Source organism: Lepisosteus platostomus, chromosome 12, assembly GCF_059453375.1.
Source record: "Lepisosteus platostomus isolate fLepPlt1 chromosome 12, fLepPlt1.hap1, whole genome shotgun sequence".
Lineage (NCBI taxonomy): Eukaryota > Metazoa > Chordata > Actinopteri > Semionotiformes > Lepisosteidae > Lepisosteus > Lepisosteus platostomus.
The window spans coordinates 6,636,752-6,654,143 of record NC_142622.1 but is presented as its reverse complement, the minus strand read 5'-3'; the positions used below and the strand labels follow the sequence as shown (position 1 = coordinate 6,654,143).

The 17,392-nt window shown below is 38.7% G+C and overlaps 3 protein-coding genes across 6 annotated transcripts in view; 1 reads left to right on the top strand and 2 right to left on the bottom strand.

The window, feature by feature from the left end:
* The window catches only part of crot (carnitine O-octanoyltransferase), a 14,427-nt gene extending 12,681 nt beyond the window's left edge, over positions 1–1,746 (bottom strand). The window contains exons 1-2 of the mRNA XM_088600628.1: positions 1,605–1,746; positions 169–300 (exon numbers count right to left, since the gene is read on the bottom strand). Coding sequence (XP_088456754.1) covers positions 169–283 — 115 coding nt within the window. The 5' untranslated portion in view covers positions 284–300; positions 1,605–1,746. The remainder of the gene's footprint in view (positions 1–168; positions 301–1,604) is intronic.
* On the top strand, positions 1,712–14,109 carry olah (oleoyl-ACP hydrolase). Of its 3 annotated transcripts, none has more exons than XM_088600631.1 (7): positions 1,712–1,848; positions 4,298–4,428; positions 6,357–6,495; positions 6,872–6,971; positions 10,377–10,546; positions 11,806–11,888; positions 13,502–14,109. In XM_088600631.1, the coding sequence occupies exons 1-7, from the start codon at positions 1,712–1,714 to the stop codon at positions 13,645–13,647; spliced, it is 906 nt and encodes a 301-aa protein (XP_088456757.1). In that variant the 3' UTR covers positions 13,648–14,109. The 3 variants fall into 3 exon arrangements, with proteins under 3 accessions (XP_088456757.1, XP_088456759.1, XP_088456758.1); XM_088600633.1 differs by having other exon boundaries at positions 1,834–1,922; XM_088600632.1 differs by lacking the exon at positions 1,712–1,848 and adding an exon at positions 1,942–3,922.
* Positions 14,075–17,392, bottom strand: acbd7 (acyl-CoA binding domain containing 7). Of its 2 annotated transcripts, none has more exons than XM_088600637.1 (4): positions 17,235–17,392; positions 15,048–15,165; positions 14,886–14,948; positions 14,075–14,371 (listed from the first exon to the last, which is right to left on the bottom strand). In XM_088600637.1, the coding sequence occupies exons 1-4, from the start codon at positions 17,244–17,246 to the stop codon at positions 14,298–14,300; spliced, it is 267 nt and encodes an 88-aa protein (XP_088456763.1). In that variant the 5' UTR covers positions 17,247–17,392; the 3' UTR covers positions 14,075–14,297. The 2 variants fall into 2 exon arrangements, with proteins under 2 accessions (XP_088456763.1, XP_088456762.1); XM_088600636.1 differs by lacking the exon at positions 17,235–17,392 and adding an exon at positions 16,920–16,949.

Genomic DNA, 17,392 nt, shown 5'->3' with positions numbered 1-17,392 from the left:
TCACCTGCCAGCACTGAACTACTCAGACCGTCAGCTTCGTGAAAGAACGACAAAATGAACTAGAACGAGCCTTTTACAACTATATAAGACACAAAATGTAGTGCAAAAGTGTTTTAAATTCAGGACAAGGTCATATTGCATATTACAGCAGAATATCCGAATTCCTACCTGCATCCAGGTACTTCTGTAAAGATTCTTCCAGTGCAGGAACTGGCAGGGGTGGCAGGGAGCTCTGGTACTGAAACGTCCGTGCAGCTGCGGACTCAAACACTTGATTATCCATACTCTCCCAGGGAGCCACTACCAGGAAAACGAATCAGAAACAAACATGGACTGTGAAAAGGGAGCGAATATAACAATCCTGGCAACCAGTCGAAATGATTCATTATTAAAGCAAGTCTCCACATCACGTTTAGTAACAATATGCATGAGGTCAATATGTTTGATAAGAATGTGAACAATAACCACATGATTGAAAAGCTTAACCCATTTTGGAGATAAGATGTCCTGAAAGCTAGCACACTTTGAACATCTGCAAAGATATTGTACAGTACATTGGTGTTGAAACAAAAGTCTGATTAAAGTTTAACCAATTGTATTTCCTAGTTATAAACACTAACACTCCACGTAGCAAGACAAGAATTAACATCACAGTTAACAGTTAACTGCTTCAGTAAGTCCCTGAAACAGAGTTTACACTGCAAGTTACAGTTGCCTAACGGTCTCTGCAATTTACTCGCATTCAGTCTTGCAGCTCACCGATGCACATGACGGCGCGTATCTTTTCACCAAATCTTTAACAGAGATGAAACACGGGAATATATCCAAATATTTTGCACTTTTCTAGTATAACAACAGGAGCATCGGTGGAAGCCTTACAGTCGCACAATGCTGTTGCTGCGGTACGACTGTGGCCCTTCGCTAAGTCGGGGGCGGCGCCGGCCTTGAACTTGGGCAGGGAGGCTGGCCTGTGTTTGGCTTGGGGAGGGGCAGCGAATTAACGGCAGAGTCGTCTACCATATTTGGCACAGCACCTTGCTGTGATCAGGGCGAAGCCAATAACACTTCGTGCGTGCAACTGATTTCATACAAGAGCCCTTTTCTTGCGTGACTGATTTCATGTCAAGCAAAAAAAAAAGCTCTCTCTGCGTGACAATCCCAGCCCAAGGCAGAAAACGACCACAGAGCCGATTAGTTAAGAAAATCGCTCAAATATTTATCATTTTTAATTTGAATTTACTAACTCGACATGCAGATTTTTTTCCACACTGGAAAGCAAACCATCCCCCCCCCAAAAAAAGCAGTTTTATTTCGGAAAACCGTATCTCAGTGATACACCTGCCAAACAATCAATCTGTTTGCAGTTGAAAGAGCAGACAGAAGACCCTCCTGCAAAACACGTTTTTCATTACAATCACTGTAGCAAAATGTCCCGAGACTGGGCAAGCTTACGTTTAACCAACCAAAACGACTATGTCCTCAACGTCTGGGAGTACAGAAAGATCTCATATTATTGAACTTTTCAGTCTAACTCTTGACTACTCGAATTTCATCGAAAGAATAAGAGAATGGACATCTCTTGTTTTCTTTCCCCTATAACTCACCGTTTCAACGCAATCCGCGAAAGGAAACAAGCTGTCCAGCACGCACTGCACACCGTCCCTCCTCGGCCAAGGTGTGTTTTTGACAAACACGCAGACGGCTCACCTCAATGCCCACTCCTGCAGAAAACATCACCTTTCCCCCAGTAACCCGAGCCGCCGGAAGAGGAGGACCTTTCCCCGCTGAACCGGAAGCGGCTGAGTGCGGGAGTGCGAGCTCGATCTCGAGACGGGTGGCTCTAGGCAGGTACGCTGGAAACCGCTGCAGACCTGGTTAAAATGAGCTCTGCTGTTCGGTAGACTGATTGCTCTGAGGAACCGGTAGTATTGAATGGTGGATCTTATCCACGCCTTTTCACTATACGCGTGTGCAAGAGTTGCAATACATAGACCTGATATCGCTGTAAAATGTGATTAGTGTGAAAATTATTGTGGGTGTCGTACGAGTAGTGTCAATAACCGTGGTTTTGCTATGCATGATTTTTCCTTCTCGGTTTCATTCGGTTCTGTCGGTTAACCGATTCAATTTTTAATTGAGAATAACTGTAGCGAACAGAAATTACTCTGAACTTTTGCTATTATAGTTTAGGTGAGCAGCTGCGTCAGCATGCGTAGGCTGCAAAGGAATAAGTAATAGGTTCCATGCTGAAAAGACAAGAAATAAAACACAACGTTTCGGCTGTGGACCCTTCTTCGGGTGTGAGGTGTAAACCGAAGAAGGCTCCACAGTCGAATCGTGTTGTCTGTCTTCTTTTTTCGGCATGGAATAAACCTGTTACTTGTTCCTTTATATAAAGTATATGATTACATAAATCCCCATTGAAACGAATGTTTCCAAATCTAATTTAAGCGATGGAAAGAATAAACCGATAAATATCCACCTGATGCAAAATCTAGGTGATTTCTAACTTCAAGGCTGAAATGCAAGTTTCACAGGTAGAGATCAGTAATTGTGCTTGAGGAACTGATTAAGCAAAACACTCACTGACTGTGATGTGAAGTGAACAGCAGCCTTCCTTGTTTTAGAGTTAAATTTTAGTGACGTAGTACCTCAAACTGGGAAACCTACGGTAACTCGAAGGGGATGTCAACTGATTAAATATAAAACATGAAGAGTCCCAATTGTTGGTCACAGAGAAAGCATGGGTTAAAGAATTATGAAAATGGGACACTGAGGAAACAATTCTAAAGAAGTAAACAAGGCACACAACTTTCTTTGTTCTAATTGTTCTTAATGCTAATATTTATTATTAGTTTACTGCCATCCAAGCAATGTTCATAACTGACTCTGACCCCCATTCAGTGTGTTTAAATAAAACTTTGTTGTTTCATACCTTATCTTGTGTGATATACTAGGTGGCCTGGTATGTACAGTATGTTGTCTTTCCTTCCAGAGTACTTTCTCATGCTAACATAACGTTTAACTGCAGCTGAGTCCAAATGATGTCCTTGCAGAGTTTATTGGCAGGGTTTTAGTCTTTAGTTAACCCTGTGTCATGCTTTTCCTTCAGAACGGAATCATGGAAAAGGTCTGTAAAGCCCTGTTTAGCACAATTTAATTAAACAATTAGGATTGAGGAAGGTGCCCACTAAGATCTGCAGTATTTCCAAAGTTTATACCAGCACATTGGAGTAAGCTTTCAAGGAAATTAATTGGAAGCACAAGGGATTGAAGATTAATAAAGCTCATTTAAGTCATCTGATTTGGCATCAGCATAATTAAGTTTGCACTGAACACTAATGAAACCCCATGTGATATTAATCATGTGTGTTTTCCCCAAAGCTGAAATAATAATTAAACTGGATGAAGGGAAGGATTATATAGTATATATTTGATGCAATTAATAGTATCAGCTGAAGCTGTAATAGTATTACCTGATATAAAGAGAGAGCCAGACTGGTTTGGGAATTATAAATGTACCGGAGAACACACTTTAGTGCCTCAAAGGAAAGGTCTGACAGTTTTGTCTCGCTTGTACTAACCTATGGATGTGAAACTTGAGCCGTGGGTGCAGTAGTGCTGTGCTGACTGCAGTCATGACAAAGAAGTCTGGAGTTCTGTGTGCTCAGGACAACAGAAAGAGACAGCAGCGGAACTGAATGGGTTATGTTAGAAACAAGTTTGTGACATCGTTACAAGAGACTGAAAAGAAATGGAACTAGCAGTGCGCAGTAAGCATTGAAGAACTGACCATCACTGGAAGAACACAATATCCAGAAAGAAGATCAAATGGAAGGCTGTGTGATGAAGTAAAGGAAACGGGACTTGTGGTGCTCTGTGAATAGACGAAGGGTGTCAGCCGCACACATCTCTATATACGGTATATTATATAAATGAATATGAATGAGCTTTTATTGTCCCACAATACTGGAAAGCAATAGAATAGACCTTTTATTCTACCTTGCATATTTTTAAAATCAAAATAAGCAGACACGTGACATTAGACGTCTATTTAGAAAATTTCCACTTTGCAGCGCTGGGAAACAGGAGCTAATTAATATTCGTTCTCGTGAGGCACAGTGCTTGCTTGCTCTGAATACCACACAACCCCGAGGGTATGTCTTACACTGAGCAACCTTGCCCATATACTGTAAATATTTCTTCTGTAAGTGGAAAATATAGTATGCTTCCAATTGAAATGTAAGCATCTCAAATACATTACATGCAGTGTAAGACAAGAACTCTTGTTTTTTAGGATGAAGAAAAGTATAAACTGCTTCTGTAAGCGTCCGGATGCTCTGGTGCGATTGGTGTGTTTCCCCTGGGCAGGAGGAGGTTCTATTCATTATGCTCGCTGGGGGAACCTTCTCAACAGTTCAGTAGAAGGTGAGGTTAGTCTTTCCCAGCTTTTTCAACACAAAATTTCCCGCAAGCCCTTTCTACATCACACCGTTCCAAGCTCTTGTGTGGCCAATAGGATGTAGAATCACAAAATCTAGATACTGCTGTCACATTTCTTTTGATTATTTTTTATTACTTTTAGGCTAGTTAATGAGAAACATGCTTGAAAACACTTCTCTGATAAAACCGTGCTACAGCAATAATTGTCATTTTCCAGAAGATGGCAGTAATTGAAGAATTAGAAATTTGTGCAGAATTTGAGTTCAGTGTTTACTGTGCCGTCAGATCTATCCCTTTCATTTTTATTAGTTTCCTGCTTCGGTTATTTATCTGAACAATTTTGAGAATGGCAGAAATCATAATTGTGCTGTGATTAAAATGAAGGTAAGAGCTGTATTTGCAGATACATTATTTTAAACAGGGCCCAAAATGTAATCTCTAGTTTGTTTTATGGGACAACATGTTCTCCAGTTAGAACCATACAAACCACAAGACGAAACGTGAGGAGTGTGGAACATCTAAAGATTAAAATAAGACAGGCTCAACCAGGTGTAACAAAAAGATCTGTATTGGATTGTTTTGTCTTTTCTGTGTAGGCCCGTAATCATACTCAGGGGTGATGAAAAGGAAGTTATTCTGTAGTTAAAGTTTGTGTTGGGATGGTTAGTCCTAACTCATTTCACAAAAATAGATGCAAGTCAAGGCTGAAGAAAATATAGGTCTGTGTAATTATTTCATCACTGCAACATGAAAAGAATTCCCATATTAGGTTCACAATTTGTCACGTAACTGGACAGTTTATTTATTCTTGATATTGGTACGGGTATAGCCCAGTCTTAACAATGAAAGGGCTTTGTGTTGCAGGTGAATGATTAATATTCAAACTTTTCAACCAGTATGCAGTAGGCTGTTTCACGCAGGGTGTAATTTAACTTTCTTTAGGGCTCACCCTCGGGATGTTCTTCTTCCTGTGTCAGTTTCCTCCTCTCAGTGCTGGTGGTTGAGGAAATAGTTGATCCACTCTTTCTCTGTCCTACGCATTAAGCAGCTGTTGTGCCGACGGTGAAACAACAGCATCAAATCTATGAATTGAATTGATAAAAAAACCGACACCAGTTCTTACATCAACATTAAAAAGCAGCGTGTTTCCTTCATGGACTTTGGAAATGCTTTTTTTTTTGTCTCTTTCTGGAACACAGTTGTTGCTTAATTAGCATCGGATATTTCTGGCATTGATTTTGCTGTTTCTCCCTTGGAAAGAACATTGGAATTCCAGACCAGTTTTAAATACAGGAAACTGGTTTTGATGTGAGTTTTTTGCCATGCAAAGCTCTTCAGAAAACTGGGCCCCAGTCTGGCACGGATTCAGGGTATTAGCCTTTGAAAGGACCCGTTTCGCAAGCCTGAATGCTCCAACTTACATTCTCCTTCAAGTCACATCTAATTCTGCTGTGGCTGTGGTAGCAGTGCTTCATTGAGCTTTTTCTTACAGGAACAGACAATAGCAGCCTGTGTCTAATTTCATTCCCCCAGCAGTGACCCATTGTTGTTTTCAGCACTGCAGGGCAGTGGACTTGCCTGGGAGGAGTAGTGTACATTTAAAGGTGCAGTTTCCCATGCTTCTCTAAATGTTTTTTGAGCTCTTTTCTTAGTGTAAATATGTTATTCAATATTATTTTTAGAAACTAATGCTTGATGAAGTCCAATTGACCTTTTTTTTTTGTCTTTTTAGCAATTAGCTAATGTGTTCAGGCTGATGTTGGAGTCTGACATATTCTGTGTGCTATATTGAATATTCTCTGAAAAAAACATTCTTGCAAGTAGGGAAATGTAGTGTCCTGTCCCTCACTTCTATACATAGTTTATCAGAGAAATGTGATTGGAAGTCCTTTTTTTACCTTCTTTTTGTCCAGTTTACTCTGTGAAACTCCCTGGAAGAGAAGGCAGAGCAAAGGAGCCTTTCTTAATGGACATGCAGCAGGTTGTGGATGAAGTGGTTAGTGCGCTGTTGCCAGAACTCAGAGAGAAGCCCTTTGCACTGTTTGGTCACAGGTATGGAAATAGCCCCGTACAGTAGCCATGAGTACTCCGAAAAGAGGGCCGTGGAGTGGAGAGACGTTCAGTGTGACCTACTGTGTGTTGCGTTGGCACCAGATAAAACGCCTAAAGCGTGATGGCAAAGCAAAATGTGTTTTGATTTTTTTTAAATTATGTTATAAACTGGTTTTAAAACCTCACAACCAGGTTGAATGATCTTCACAGCAGTGTGCCGTGAGCATGATTTGTATAACATTGATGTTGGAAGTCAGCCACATGTGTGCAATGGTGTGCAGTGTAACAAAGCAAAACAATGCAAAGATTCCCATATCACCCATTAGAAATGAACAGGTAAGCGCTTGCGATTGACTTCAAAATGTTTCCTTCTCAGCTTTGGGGCTATGGCCAGTTTTGCTACAGCAGATCATCTGAAGCGAGTTCATGGTCTAGAGCCAGTGCATCTCTTTGTATCTGGTGCTTCAGCTCCACATGTAAGTATATGTCATATTTATACTTGGTTTTGGAATTGTTTCTGAAAGAGTCCATATACTGTAAATAGGTGCAGTTGGGTTGGTTTGTTGATGAAGTGTGGTATACACTATATCAGCACGTGAGAAGAGAATCATTGATATCCTCAATGAATTTTACTGCCGTTCTCAGTGCTCCATCAGGCTTGTGCAGTCTGCCAGCAGTGGCTAGTTCACTGACCCCTCCCTTTGTGACAGAGGAGTGAGGTGAGGAACCTGCTGCGTAGACAGAACAGCAGGAAAGTAGCAGGCCCTGATCTTGTATCCTCTGAAATTTAAAATGGTGTGCAGATGAACTTGCCTCTTTTTTACTGATATTTGTAACTGGTCTCTTAAGCAATGTAAAGTACCAGCTTGTCTGCCATCATAATTCCTGTGCCTAAGAGATCCAATATCACCTGCCTGAATGATTACAGTTGCCTTAACTTCTGTAAAACTGAAAATCTTTGAGCGCCTGATATGTAAATACTTGTCTAAAGTGGTTAGTTTAGATCCCTACTAGTTTGCATACAAATAGGTCCGTAGAAGATGCTGTCTCTAAGTCTTGCAGCCCTTAGAAGCCCCTGCTACTTATGAATGGGTCCTCTTTGTGGATTATAGTTCAGCCTAAAGGGGATGTTGTGGTTCTACAAAGCTGTGATAGAAAGTGTGCTTACCTTTTCAATAGCTGTGTGGTATGGCAACTCCACAGCTGAGCAGAGGAGTCAACTGGAGAGAATTGTGTGCTCAGCGTAAAAAAACATGGGCTGTGAGGTGACCTGCATCTCTGATCTATGAGACCCGCATTCAGCACAAAGGATTGAAAGTACCCCGAGACTCTGCACACCCCGCTCATTCCCTTTTTATACTCCTTCCCTCAGGAAAAAGACTTAGAACCATTAAGATCAAAACCTCTCGTTTCCTTAATAGTACTTACTGTAAGACTGTCCGGATACTGAACAGCTTTCCAATTACACATTAGTACTTTATGATGACTATTGACAATGTAAATGGACTATAAACCCCTTTCATGCATCAGTTATTTCATTTTATTTTAATATTGTATGAGATTCTTTCTTGTTACCTTATGATTTTATGTTATGTTGGGTTTAATGTTTAATGTTTTTTAATGTCTTATTGTTTTACTGACAACTGACAGCACACTGAGGCAAATTCCTAACAACTAAATTGGTATGACAATAAATATTGAATCTTGAATAAGCCCAAGAAACCTGACAGGTACAAAAAGAGGCAATTCACTTTATATTGTATAATTTAATGAATGGATTAATTTAGGAGGTAGCACAAATAATAGAAGTTATGTATGTAAGCTGGGTCCTTAAGCTTTCAATTCAGCATATTGATTAATCATCATCCCTGAACAGCAAAGATGAGGACTGTGCACACTTCTGAGACATCCTGTGCCTGAGCCATCCATCATTCTTCACACAGTGACCCTTGCTGTGCCTGCTACTGCACAGTTAACATCAAATGGAGGGGTAATCAAGCTCTCCCTGAAAAACACTACAAGCTCAGTGGTGCCTGGCCAGTCTCAGAACTCATTATTACTTCTGACTGCAGCAAACCAAGGCTTTAAGCAAACGTGAAAGTTCTAATCCCAGCTGAGCCATTTGCTGTTATTGCTATGTGGCTGGCACTTGTATCCTTTTCATTCTGTGTTTTGAAGTGTCTAAAGTGTGTACTCATTTATACAGCTGGCTATTAGTGAACTACAGTACCTTGCACAAAGGTATAGTACCACATCTAAGACTTGAACCTACATCATTCCAGTTCTGTTTACAGACATCAGCCTGTATTCTTTGCAGGCTGACCTTTTGTTTCCCAGGACCAATTTAAAATAAGTTGCGAAACTGAAGTACTTTGAAAAATACTTTTGAATAATAAATCCCTCCTGACCTGTTCCTGTTGGAACAGTTCATAAGACCAGGAGATCAGCAATATCCACCACTAGTCCCATTTTATTAATTTTAAATTAGACCATCAGTATCACAGGAAATATGTTGTTGTTCAAATGTTAGGTAGCTCAAATCATTCAGCTAAGAAAGAATTGGGGTAAAGGTAAGCAATAATATTGAGTAATAACTATCATTTTTTCATAAGACCTCTGGAGAATTGCTTTAAGCATTGAGACCACATTTTCAAACAGTCCAGCAGGTCCCTTAGAGATGACTGAAGTTTCGGCTTCTTGCTTTTGAAGCCCAAGTGGTTCATTTTAAGATGTTTTCTAAGATTGTTTAAGTCATAAGCAACCTAAAACCTGTGGAAATGTTCTATCTATTCAATTAAGCATCAAACAGAAGAAACTTTAATTAGAAGTGCGTTTGATCTGTTCCTCGGTTCTTTTGTAAAGTCAGATTTATAGTGCCCTGTAAAAATATTCAGTTTTACACAGTATTCACATTTTGTGGCTTTAAAGCTTGCAGTGATGGCACTTTGAAGTAGCGAATAATATTTATTATGCACAAAAAGAAGTAAGTAGATAAAGCAGGAGTAAACAGAACATTTGAAGGAAAAAATGGAAAAATCCTGATCATATACTGTTAAATTCTATACCTTTCCTGTGACAAACCTCAACTTAGGTGTACACAATTACCTTAACAAGGCCCACAATTAATTGAGTGGTCTCAGTCTATGTGCTATAACTGTTTCCCATGTTTTTATGCCTTTCTCTGTAAGAACCCACAGTGAATTTTAACCAATGATTAAATGATGATGACTGAGGAGCTTTCAAAACAGCTCACAGATAAAGTTGTATAAGGCACAGGTGAGGAGTAGGGTATGAAAACATGTCAAATATCCTTTAATGTCTGCTTGAGCTTGTTGAAGTATTTCATTAATACACTGCCTACATCAGGCCCTCCAAACTGAGCATCTGGATAAGGAGGAAACTGACAGGAATGCAACCATTAAGTCTGCAGCAGCAGTTAAACAGTACAGTGGCTAAGGTTGGAAAAAACGTCCATTTGGCCAACAATATCCCAGTCGCTTGTGTAGAACTGACCAACTTTGTAAAGTTGTGAAGGTGTTAAAAACCTTAGTACTTCGCTATGCTTTGCGTTGCAAAATCCCTCCCAAACCTAACAGTTCAAAAATAATTTCTTGAAAATATTATGCCACTAAATTATTTCAGACGATAGAGAAGGGTTTTGTTACTGCACTTCAACAAAAGCAGCAGGGAGTGAAGCTTATGGGTTGATTTTCTCTAACGTGAAGATGATCAGGCTACAGTCAACATCACAGTACAAAGTCTAGCCTTGACAGGGGTGTTCACTGTGTGAGAGTAGAGGAGCTGAGGTTTTAGAACAAATGCATTTTACAAGAAATTGTAAGTTGAAATGTGCAAATCTCTTAAAGCAACTCTTTCTTTAGTCAGAGGCCCGTCTGTGTGCTACAAAGAGGAGTGATCTTACTGATGAAGAGTTTCTCAACTGGTTAACTTCTATTGGAGGAACGCCCCCAGAAATTCTAACCAACCAAGAAGTTCTGAAGCTCTTTCTACCTGTCCTTAAAGCCGATCTCAGTGTTGTCGAGAACTATAGGTAATTTTCAATATAAACAGGCTGTGCAAAGGGAAGGCATTTCTTTATCTTTTCAAGGCAATTGCAGAGATGGGAGAGGAACTAGAAAATCTCACTTTATCTTCAAATACCATTCAGTAATAAGTGGGGGTCTGGATTTAATTATCTGTTTGATTGATACCCTTTATCTGAGTTATAGGTTATACAGCCTTTTCATTTCTGCTCCTCCACTTTCCCTTTACAACTTCCTGACAGTTTTGTATTTTTTCTTTTGTGTGTGTGTTGGAGGGAGGTTTTTGTTTTAAAGTGGCAGCTTGCATATAACTTAGGTGTTCTTAAATTTTCTGTTTAGCTTTGTGTGGTATTAAACATACAGAATGATTATATAAAGACAATGACGGCAATAGGCTTGTATGCAGTTGACTCCAAATGCATTCATATCCTGGTTACAGTGAAAGAGAAACTTGCAATAATAAATGAAAACATGACATTTTCTAAGTTCAGTATTAGATCTCTCAGCAACAATACAATCCAAAAATTATATTTTTCTAAATATAGTGCCTTGCAAACATATTCACCCCCTTTCAAAGATGTCCCATTTTGTTAAAATACCAATTATGTACAGTGTATTTTTTTTTCAAATGAACACTTGTGTTTGGAACTTTACTTCTCAAACTGTGGACTGTTATGGGTTAAAGAAGTTAAATGTTGACAAAAACTGCAAAGAAAAAATAAAAACTAAACTGTTAATTGCATTAATATTCACTCCCCTTTGTCAATACTTGGTGGATGCATCTTTGACGACAATTATAACTGACTTTATAATTTGTAATAGTCTAGATCTAGATAAGTCTAGATCATTAGGATGGAGCAGTTTTTGCTCATTTTCTGCATACTTGCTCAATTTGTCTAGTTGGCTAGGGATCGTTGATGAGGTTTTGTCTTGCCACAGATACTTCCTAGTGTATTCATGTTAGGACTTTGACAGGGTCACTTAAAGACTTTCTTCTCTGGGTCATCGTCCCAATGGAATCTTTCCCCTAAGATTTGGGGAGGCAAAAAACATTTGTTGCTATTACAGACTGGTTTGATCGATTCTATCAAGAAAACAAAAATGTAATAAAACGCTGAGCCTGTTGTGTGGATCATTTTGCCGATTTTTTAAATTGAGTTGCTTTCAGCTTCAGTAGTTCCTAGAATATCATAAACCTGTATAAACTCGATCATTTTAAAAGCCATCTAATGAGAAAAATATGTTTGTGGGATAAACTGTTTCACAGATACCTCAAGCCTGAAAGAAGTATTCTCTCTTGCCCTGTTACGTGTTTTGATGGGACTCAGGATATTCCACATGACCTCCAAGGTAAGAAACACATTTTTTTTTGTTCTGGTATGCCTGCCAGAGTAAGCTCTGCTCAGAGATGAGCAAATGTGACTGTTGGGTGCTTCATTGGTTTTGCACTTTGGAATCTTGGCATCCAAAAGTCTTAGGGTGAACAGCAAGAGAAAATCTGGCACACACAGTCTAGCTTTATAATCTGGCCTGTGTAAAGATGTCAGTCTCTTAGGCTGTATCCCAGTGGGGTCAGTATCAAGCTTGTGTAGCTCCTAGGAAACCACTTAACACAGTTAATGAAGGTCTAATTTTGTCTTACTGCACTTGCAAAAATGGATCTTATGTCTATAAAGATTAAGGAGAAAGTTGTATGTCTTGTTTACTTCTTTAGAATAGTTTCCTCAGTGTCCCATTTTCATAATTCTTTAACCCATGCTTTCTCTGTGACCAACAATTGGGACTCTTCATGTTTTATATTTAATCAGTTGACATCCCCTTCGAGTTACCGTAGGTTTCCCAGTTTGAGGTACTACATCACTAAAATTTAACTCTAAAACAAGGCAGGGTGCTATTCACTTCACATCAGTCAGTGAGTGTTTTGCTTAATCAGTTCGTCAAGCACAGTTACTGATCGCTACCTGTGAAACTTGCATTTCAGCCCTGAAGTTAGAAATCACCTAGATTTTGCATCAGGTGGATATTTATGGGTTTATTCTTTCCATCGCTTAAATGAGATTTGCAAACATTCTTTTCAATGGGGTTTGGTATCGTGTGTAATCATATAGTTTATATAGAGGAACAAGTAATAGGTTTATTCCATGCTGAAAAGAGAAGAAAGAAAACCCAACATTTCGGCTGTGGAGCCTTCTTCGGGTGTAAGGTATAACCCAAAGAAGGCTCCACGGCCGAAACGTTGTGTTTTCTTTCTTCTCTTTTCAGCATGGAATAAACCTATTACTCGTTCTGATTCACTGCATTGCTGCAATGGCAGTACTGCTAGGGATGTTAAAGAGGTGTTAGCACAATAAGTACTAAGACATAATGGTCTAAAGTTCCATTTTTATGCACAGAAAGCTGGTTCTTGGCAGGAAATGGGATTTATCCTTCTCTTGAACTTAAGTGCTCACATTAAGAGGCCCAGGGGGCAACAAACCATTTCAATAAAATGGCTTTAAGCGAAGATGTAAATACTGCCAATTAGTGTTTAAATGGGAGGTAAACATTTAGAAAATGAACACTTAAAATAAAGAGTGAGGCCTATAAACTAGATCCCTGCATGCCTGGATGTTTTTATGACTTTTGTAATTCCCACAATAAACAAATTTCGTCTTCTTAATGACTTTCTACATTTCATCTGCTAATTAGAAATCACAAACTTGAATTAGCATTTGACTGTAGCAAGGCCTTTTAATAGCATTTTTTCTTGGTTTTCAAGACTAAGATTTTTTCAATGGCTGATTCTCTTTAACTGGTTGATTACTATTTAAAAGTTTTCTTATTAATTATGCAAAATTGTTAATTTTAGTGATTATGGTAAATTGCTGAAATCACTAAAGTTTATGAAAAGATGTTTAGACTTCAGAAATAACTAATTGTTAACAGGAAAAAATATCCTGCTTTTTTTTTGCTTTTTTTTACAGCATGGAAAGATATATCAAGTGGAGAATTCACAATAAAAATGCTCCCAGGATCTCATTTTTACTTAAAAGATCCAACCAATGAAAAGATTCTATTGGATTACATCACAAGACATCTAGAGACTGCTGAAATGGACTATATGAAATGATGCAATGTTCTGCCATAAAATCATGATCTACAGCATCTGCCAAATTCAGATGAACATCCTACAGACATTAGAAGGAAATGTAGTTAATTTATATTCCAATCAACTAGTGTTCAAAAACAACATGTATTATTTGATCTCAATGTTAAGAGTATGACAATTCTTAATATACTGTATATATTTGATTTAATGTCTGATACGGGTTATTTCAGTTCTCAAAGAAAGTATCCAGTTTTGATTCAGTTTCATCTAGGAGCAGTTCTGAGAAGAAGTGATTGTTTTCAGCACTGTGAATCGTGCCCCAATGAAAACACTGGAAGTCCTCTGGCCAAGCCTGCCCTTTGACGGGATGATAGCTTTGGTTTAGTTTTTAAATTGTCATTTAAATAGCTATTTTGTGTCATCTTAATTTAATTATCAGACAAAGACCTTGTACATTTTAAATCAATAAAAAGTTTATTAAGATTCAGTTGAATAAGAGGTTAAATATACAAAACAAATTGCTACATAAATGAATTGAACATAAACTAAAAATACTAAATATCCTCTACTGAAAATACCCTCTATGCTGTCTGCATTCTCAGGTGAGTGGAAGGACGTCTTGGGTCCCTAAATAAAAAGGTAGTGATTGACTTCGGCTGGGGTGGTGGTCTTCACATCCCATATTTGTTGATTACCTCCTTTGCAAGAGCATTGTAAGCAGTCATGGCATCGTCTTTTGACATTCCTGTTGGGGAAGGAGTGAAACAAAGCTTTAAACGGGCTCTGTTGGGATCCGATCCTGGCTAAGCACAGAGCAGAGCTCCACCACGCCATGAGACTGCGTCCTCTGCAGGAGGAGAGATCCGCACGGTCTCGAGTCACTTCTGGAACCCCCAACGCTGTTTTAATATTTTGGAGTTGGAAAGAACTGGCACTGATAAGAGCATTTCAAACCACAGTGAAAATAAAAAGTACACAGTAATGTGTAAAACCCCCAATTACATCACAAAATAGACAAACTTTCCAGGGATGCTTAGTACCATAGTCCGCAACCAGCTTCATGTGTGCTTCTTCCCCCATCAACCACATTAATTACAGTCTAAACAGACTAGAACACTTTTTAAAAACAAAAGCAGCCTGCATAAACCACTTTCCTGTGTTCATACAAAGACTACTGCACTATTACTTGTAACATAGCACTGGAGAAATGTGTTATATTGAAGGATCAATCTAGGTTCATTTATATTTTTTTACTCTACCTTTTCTGGAATTCCAAGCTTCCCATTTGGCATCTGCTTTCGGGTTGAACAACCCAGGTTTATCTGAGAAGGAAACGGGATAAAATAGAACTCACTCACACGCAACTCCAATGTCAAAAGTCCTTCCAAAGAAAGATGGCCTAAAGGAGACCAGGCTTGTACCTATATGATTATCACCGACAGTAGCTTGTTTGTAAAGTCCGTACAGCTCAAGGAGCTCTTTATCCTCTGGCCTGGACTTCACTTTCTTCACATCCTCTGCCATCTTCTCGAAATCAGCCTGATTGAAAACAAGATAGTTAGAATGAAGGAGGTCAGGGCACTGCACAAAATGAACCATCTCAAACTCGATCCCATCGACGTGTGGATTCCATACTTGTAAAGCACCCGCCAAACATTTTAGTGTGAGGAACCGGACCACAGCGAGGTTAAGAAGACGACGCATACGCATATTTCAGAGAACAGACTGATGATTCCCCGTTTGTTCTGTTTTCCACAATATCCTGCGGCTTCACTCTTCGGTAATAAATACCAGATTCGATTTAAACTGCATGCTTAATGAGTGTCAATGTTTAAAGGTGAATTAGTGGATTATAAACATGCCTAACAAAAGAAAAACGAGGATATCAATTTACACTGAAAGTAGTCTTAGATTCCATTATCAACGTGTCTTGATTAAAATGGCCACTTTTTACTGGCATTACAGAACACAGTGTAAGTGTGAAACGATATATGTCTATTAGATATTTAAAATAATGCATCATGCTTGCCCGATGCCTACACACAACAGTTGATTCCTTAATATGTTTTCTGGTCCATGCTACTGTCCCTGTCCTAAGGGTTGAGGTGAGAAAGTATACAAATAGTACTCTGCAGTCATGATTTCATTCATTGTACTGTACTAACTTCGCATTCTGTGCTATTTAATCTTTGCTGTCTGCCCCGTCTTTGTTTTTTCCAGCATGGAATAAACCTATGACTTGTTCCTTTGCAGACTACGGACGCCGACGCCGCTACCCACCCTAACAGCATTATTCTTAGAAATATCTAAGGTATTTCAACGAGCTTGCTCTCCGTTACATTTAAGTTGCAGTTGACATAAAAATACAACTAGTGTACTTGACATACAGTAGGTCTAGTTCGAACTTCGAAAATCTGCATGAAAAATATAATATTGGTGATTTTTTTTCAATTAGTTTATATTAGGTAACTAGAAAAATATTTCAATTGATAGAGTTTTATTTAAATTTAGTGTTTTTTAATCATTGTGAGTCTTCTATTATTATTTTTGTAACAAATTAATTTCCCTGTGTAACTGTAGTAAAAGTGGTGTGGAAGTGGTTTAAAGTAATGTAGCTGTCGGATTTCTTTCCAACTACCAGCACTACACTGCAAAAAGATTTCCAGAACACAAAGACGCATTGTTAGAAATCGCTAATGCCTGGAATTTATAATAACAACGGCTGTCTTACGGTTACCGTCCTTTCCCTACTTAAATCTGGGAAGTAGTGGGAAGAGACAGTCTAAAGGTCGTTTATAACCTAACTGTGGCGTGAACGCTATTTATTTTAAAAGGAAATGCTTCTATTAATTTTACCAAGATTGTGATTAGGTAAGTGATTATGACATTGCCGAACCCCTACAATCTATACACACAATACAAGTCTTCCGCGTTAACCAATTCTAAAAGTTAAATTAGATACTCTAAATCTACTTTCAGAAATTTAAGAGACTTATTTCAATTACTCTTATGATGTTTTTTTTTTTACCCAGCCGAATTCACTTTCTGGTGCCGCCTTAATTTGACATTCATAAAATAACCCTTCACCATAAGTGTTATACATACTATATTGACACTGTATAATTACAAATTAAATGAGTGGATGGTTTAACCAAGTTAAAAGGAAATATTTGCTCCTCAAAGATTGACTCTATAGTTTACATGAACAAGTGCCTATTCGCGTACATGACGTTGGCGCTTTCAATCTGGAAGAAAAAACTAAATATATAAAAAAAATTAATAAAAGTACTGACTATGCAAAGCGGCATCTTGCAGTGAAATTCCTGCGGCGGCGGCGAACTACTCAAGCAAATCAGCGAAAGATTTTAAATTCCTTTGAAATAGGTGGAAAAACAACACTAAAACCGACATCCCATCACAAATCGTTACCAACAACAACAGTTGCCAACGAACGGAGGCTGTACATCAACAACAGTTTTGCAAAAACATTAGCCTCCCTAAATATGATATCGCGAATTATCGTCAATATCAGAACGTGCTATACAGACATGGATAAAAAGAGCAAAGGACGGTACCTTTGTTCGTATTATGTTAGTATCAGTATTTACCTGCAGAGACATGGTTGCGGACCGCAGCTCGTCTTTGATTAATTGCTTGAAGGATCCTGCAATCTCCTTTAATTATGCGCTTATATATTCCGCAGCCAGAGAGGCCCTTCTCCGCAGCTGGGCAGGTAGCAGTGTCTGATTGGCTGTCGCTGTACACC